General features: G+C 35.0%; 1 protein-coding gene across 1 annotated transcript; it reads right to left on the reverse strand.

The window, feature by feature from the left end:
* Nucleotides 1-341: 341 nt before the first annotated feature.
* LOC102692228 (extracellular calcium-sensing receptor-like) lies at nt 342-3,838 on the reverse strand. The gene is made up of 5 exons (XM_006637447.3): nt 3,581-3,838; nt 2,509-3,318; nt 2,188-2,415; nt 1,482-1,605; nt 342-1,255 (listed from the first exon to the last, which is right to left on the reverse strand). Exons 1-5 carry the CDS (start codon nt 3,836-3,838, stop codon nt 342-344), a joined length of 2,334 nt encoding a protein of 777 aa, XP_006637510.2.
* Between the last annotated feature and the right edge of the window lie 1,601 nt (nt 3,839-5,439).

A 5,439-nucleotide genomic window follows, 5' to 3' on the forward strand; every position in this document is an offset into this window, starting at 1 on the left:
ATTTGATTAAACTTTTCACATTTTTACAGAATTCATATGGATACAGCAACACAAATGCACCTTTGAGAATTTCAAGGAAATAAATGCTTCTGGATGCCTAAATAATTAAATTATTTAGCATTTTCCTTTGAAAACACAAAAACATGCTGATGATATAAATTTCTGGTGAATGATGACCTCTTCTTTAACCGCTGTATTGCAGTAAACGTACTTACTACACTCATAGTATTTACATCAATGAGAGTTAAAAAAGTCTCAACATTTCAAGATTTTTAATCATTATTCAGAAAACGTATATGGATGGGACACTTTCTACATGTTTTTAAAGTTCATTTACATTCTTAAAGTGATTTTGCAATCATTTTTCCCATTAAGTGTTTCTTTGTATTCATTTCAGGTTTTAAAATAATTATATAGCATTTGGGGGCAAATATACAGAAAAGTAAGCCAAAACTAGAAGCCAAAATTGCAAATATTTCTACAGCTACTGTATACTTCCCAGGTGAACTAATATAAGCTGGAATAAAGGTGATCCAGACTGCACAGAATATGAGCATGCTGAATGTAATGAATTTGGCTTCATTGAAGTTATCAGGCAGCTTCCGAGCCAGGAAAGCGAGTACAAAGCACATAGCAGAAAGTAATGCTATATACCCTAACACAGCCCAGAATGCACCTGTAGATCCCAGGTCACACTCCAGAATGATTCTGTCTGCATAGGATTTCATGTTCTTGTTTGGAAAAGGAGGTGATGTTGTCAACCAAAGAACACAAATTAAGACCTGCACAAGTGTGAAACCAAGAACACTTAACCGCTGCTGTGTGGGCCCAAACCATTTCATAATGTTACTGCCTGGCAGTGTAGCCCTAAAGGCCATTAACACCACTATTGTTTTCCCCAGAACACAAGAGATGCACAGGACAAATGTGATCCCAAATGCTGTGTGGCGCAACATACAGGACCAGTCAGAGGGCTGGCCAATGAAAGTAAGTGAACAGAGGAAACACAGAGTCAATGAAAAGAGCAGAAGGAAACTCAGTTCAGAGTTATTGGCTTTGACAATAGGAGTGTCCTTGTTTTTGAAAAAGATCAAAGCTATACCTATAGTTAAACAAGCTCCAATTACTGAAAATATAATGAGCAGAATCACCATGATTTCTCCAAAAGACAAGAATTCAATTATTTTTAACACACATTCATCTTTTTTCTCATTTGACCAATATTCCAGAGGACACTGAACACAATCATTAGAATCTGCGGAAAAAAAACATATTTTAGAGGAATACAGATCACTGTTATACAGAATTGTATTTTATTTTATACAATACTTTCTTTTTATAATGTAAAATTAAAAAAAAATAAATATGAAGTCCACATGATGAAATATTAATTTTTGTGTGTTTGTATGATACTTTATGAGTCACTGAAGAAAAGATCATGTAGAGCAGGTAATGTGGGGTTGTAACCTTTACGCATTTACCTGTAGTGTTGCTGATCTCTCCTCCAGCACACTGAACGCAATCATAGCAACACACAGGCCTTCCTCTCTGAACTGCCTTTCGAGTGCCTGGGAGACAGCTCTCACTGCACACTGACTCAGGCTTCTGCAGAACAAGGACAAAACATTTATTAGTGGAGGAACAATTAAAGTTTTGCAGTGTTATGCTTATATAACATAGAATATTTTCCGTGAAATACTTTCCAGGAAATTTGCTTCTGCAAATAAAACATTTATATTATTTCACATGAAAGACTAGGGAGTGAATTACATTCTATTTACTGTATATTATAGTGATTTTTAAGAGGTAAAAAATAATAATACAAGGAGGTTAATAATAAACAGATTTACAGTTAGACAGCATTTATTAAAAAAATATCAAAACCTTATTATACAGCAAGATTAACTCTTAACAGTTTTTATTGTTTAGTATGCTTTAGTGAAAACATCATATTTTCAAAAGTGAGAATGCTGAAAAGCTGTCTGAAGAAAATGTTTTTTAATTTTATCTTTATGTAGGTTTTATTCCAAAGACTAAAGTATTTTACAGATATTTTAGAGTATTTTACAGATATTTTTTGTAGAATAGACCATATCTGTCTAAGAAAAAATGCTTTGGTGGACAGTGCACAGAGAGTTGACATGCAATCTCTAATTTATGACAAAAATAGTTTTCTTCACTGCTGACCTCATACTGACCACCTGTCCAAACAATGTTGACTTGACTCATGACAAACTGATGACCTGCTGGCTTCGAAGCATCATAATGACCAACTGTCATAAACCGTATAGCACTTTTATGATCAAGTTGCCAGTTTACTAATTCATATCTTGCAGTTGAATCCCCATTTTTGTCAAAGAAGACTGTCTCTCCTTGTTTGGTTGTGAAACTGACATTGTTGAGATGCTCAAGCACCTGTGCAAATGAAAATATTGATATCATGACATTCTTTTTTACCTCGGTAATAAGTATATTTTGATATTTTCAATGATATGAATATTACATTACCTGCCATGGTTCAGCATTGCTTGTTTTTTTGCATGTATAATTGGCAGAAGGACCTTGATCTTTCTTGCATTGAAGCAAGTTATGTACAGCATGTGCAACAGCATATACTGCTTTATACACATTATTAGATATTCTTAGTTCAGATTCATCTGCATATCCATTCTTTAGTTCTTGTAGGTCTTCCAACCCTGTGCAAGCTTTTTTCTCTTTGTCTCTATTTGAGAACGAACAGTTAAATGAAGTTTCCCAAAACTCATTTAAGAGGGAGCTGCCTGGGCCCTGAGGTGGGTGGACACTCATTAAAAACTCTCTTAATCCATCTATTTCACTTTTAACAACAGTAAATCCAATGGATCCACTTAGAACCTTATAGCCTTCTGCTGTGGCAACATCACTGGCTGTAATCCAGCCTTCACTGCCAACCCATTGGAGACCAGTTACATTCTGAAATGATAATTCTTTTATTAAAGCATTTATGTCTCCTTCCTCAAGAAATGCTACGATAACCTTTGAAGTGCTCTTTTTGATAACTTCTATGTTCTTAAGAATTTTTTGTCTGGAATGAGACTGATGAACCACCTCTGAATATTCAATACAGATCCCCTCCTTCTCTGCAGCTTCCACAAAAGTAGCCATTCCATTGTGGCCATAATCATTGTCACTTCTAATAGTCCCAACCCAGGTCCATCCAAAATGCTTCACAAGCTGAGCCAGGGCTCTGCTCTGATAATAGTCACTGGGGATGGTCCTGAAGAATGTTGGATATCTTCTTCTATTGCTCAGACATGCGCAGGTAGCGAAGTGACTGATCTGTACATGACATAAAGCAATGTTGTTTTAATATGGACTGTATTACTTGTCTAGGTTTCTTTGTTGTTACGCTTGGTTTCAGCAATTTCCTAATGAAATTGATGACATATACAGTAGGGCGTATCTAAGATGCAGTAAAACTGTAAATTTAAATTTCAGCAATATTCAGTTATTATTTCCTTGTTTACAGAACTGTGACTGTTCATTAAAATTACACTAAGAGCTTTATTTTAAGTAAATGTGAAACTTTAGATTTTCTTACCACAGGGATTCGAAAAGGTCCAAGTGTTGCTGACATTGCAATTGTGGGTGATGATGCAGATGCTCCTATTACCACTTGAACTGCAGCTGGTCTGGAGCAGGAGGTGTCAGATAGAGTTTCTTCATTTCCATTCATCAAAGCCATGACTGCTCTTAAAGTCAATGATATTGAACCACATGTACCATATATTTTATAACCCAGATGTAGGCCAGGAAGTAGATCTGTCCTGTTGTTAATTTCTTCAATAGCAAAGATCATTGTTTGCATGGACTGGAATTCTCCAATGAGTAAGCTAGGAAAAAAACAAAAGTTTTCATTTTTTTCTAATTGAATAAATAATCACTTAAAGTAATAAAATTAAAGAAAAAGTGATATTGAGCAGAAGGCGTATGTGTTATGAATCTGATTTTTTGCTTCCTAGAAAACATTAACTAACCTTTTGCATTTAGGAGGATCAGGTCTGGTTTTGAAAAGATGCTTCTTTTCTTCAGTGTTGCTGTGGATTTGAAACACTCCTCCGACCATGACGTCTCCATCTCTAGATAATTGTGGAAAAGCCATTGCTCCTTGAAGCCTACAAACAGGCTGTTCTGTTAATGTTGAATCTGTAACAACTATTATCAATATTACTACAGTCAGTGACATCCTTAAGCACATGATGAGGTGTCTCTCTTAACAAAGACAACATGTCATAATTTTTTGTTTATATTGTGCAGGGGTGTCTCCAGGGTAGTTTAATGAACTTGAAATCAAGTGGAGCGATAGTTAAGGCTGGGAAGTCACTTTGTTTTTTTTTCCTTCAGCACACAACACATACATACCCATAAAGTGCATGAAGTGAAGTGTTAAGTGGGAATTCCCAAAGGTTTCATATTTTAAACAAGATATTTTAAGTAATTATGGTGTTGCACTTCATTTGTCTTATTATATTAATTGCAGTGGAATTAAAAATCAGGAACATAATAAAAATAATTAATTTTATAATTTGGCTATAATAAAATCTAGCAAACATATTTCATGTAAAGATGAAAATAAAAATATTACAATACATGGGACATTCTATTTCAAATAGTCAAATAATTTCTGTTGTTCCAATAATTTGTGTTTTGAGAATCCTTCATTAGCTGGATTAAAACACATTGGAAAATGTTGTGTTTTTAGTGAAACTAAGACATCCACCAACCATTCTAATTTGGTTATGACTAAAATTGCACTATTATAAAAAAGATATGTGCAATATGACGTGTTGTGTTTTAAAGCGTTTATTGTGTCCTGATGATCATGTAGTGTACATTAAAAATTATTTGTAAATTAATCTGAAAATATCTAATCAATTTTGTGTTTTCAAGAAAATTGTAAGGATTTGAGTTCCACAGAAATATATTAATTATAATTGTAATTATAATATTTCCTGCTACATTTAATACTAATTTCTTACACTTACTGTGTACAGCACATTTCTGGTCACTCCACACAAAGCGCTTTACAGGTAATGGGGACTCCCCTCCACCACCATCAGTGTGTTGCTCCCACCTGGATGATGTGACAGCAACCAATGTGCTCCAGTACATTCACCACACACCAGCTGTCAGTGGGTAGGAGAACAGAATAATGAAGACAGTTTACAGATGGCGAGTAGTCCAGTCAAAAGCAGTCAACCAAATGTATTTTATACTCCATGAAAAGGTTGTTCACCTTTGTCAAGTCAAATTCTAATACCACATTTCTGCTCCCCTATATATAAACACTCCCTGGCAGCAGATAAGTCTGCATTCATCTTTTTTAGCTCTCCTTCCTCCACCACAACTTCACCATTTCAGCTGCCTCCCTGGTTCATAAGTGAGGTTGGTTGACAGAGC

This window comes from Lepisosteus oculatus, chromosome 13 (assembly GCF_040954835.1).
Source record: "Lepisosteus oculatus isolate fLepOcu1 chromosome 13, fLepOcu1.hap2, whole genome shotgun sequence".
Taxonomy (NCBI): Eukaryota; Metazoa; Chordata; class Actinopteri; order Semionotiformes; family Lepisosteidae; genus Lepisosteus; species Lepisosteus oculatus.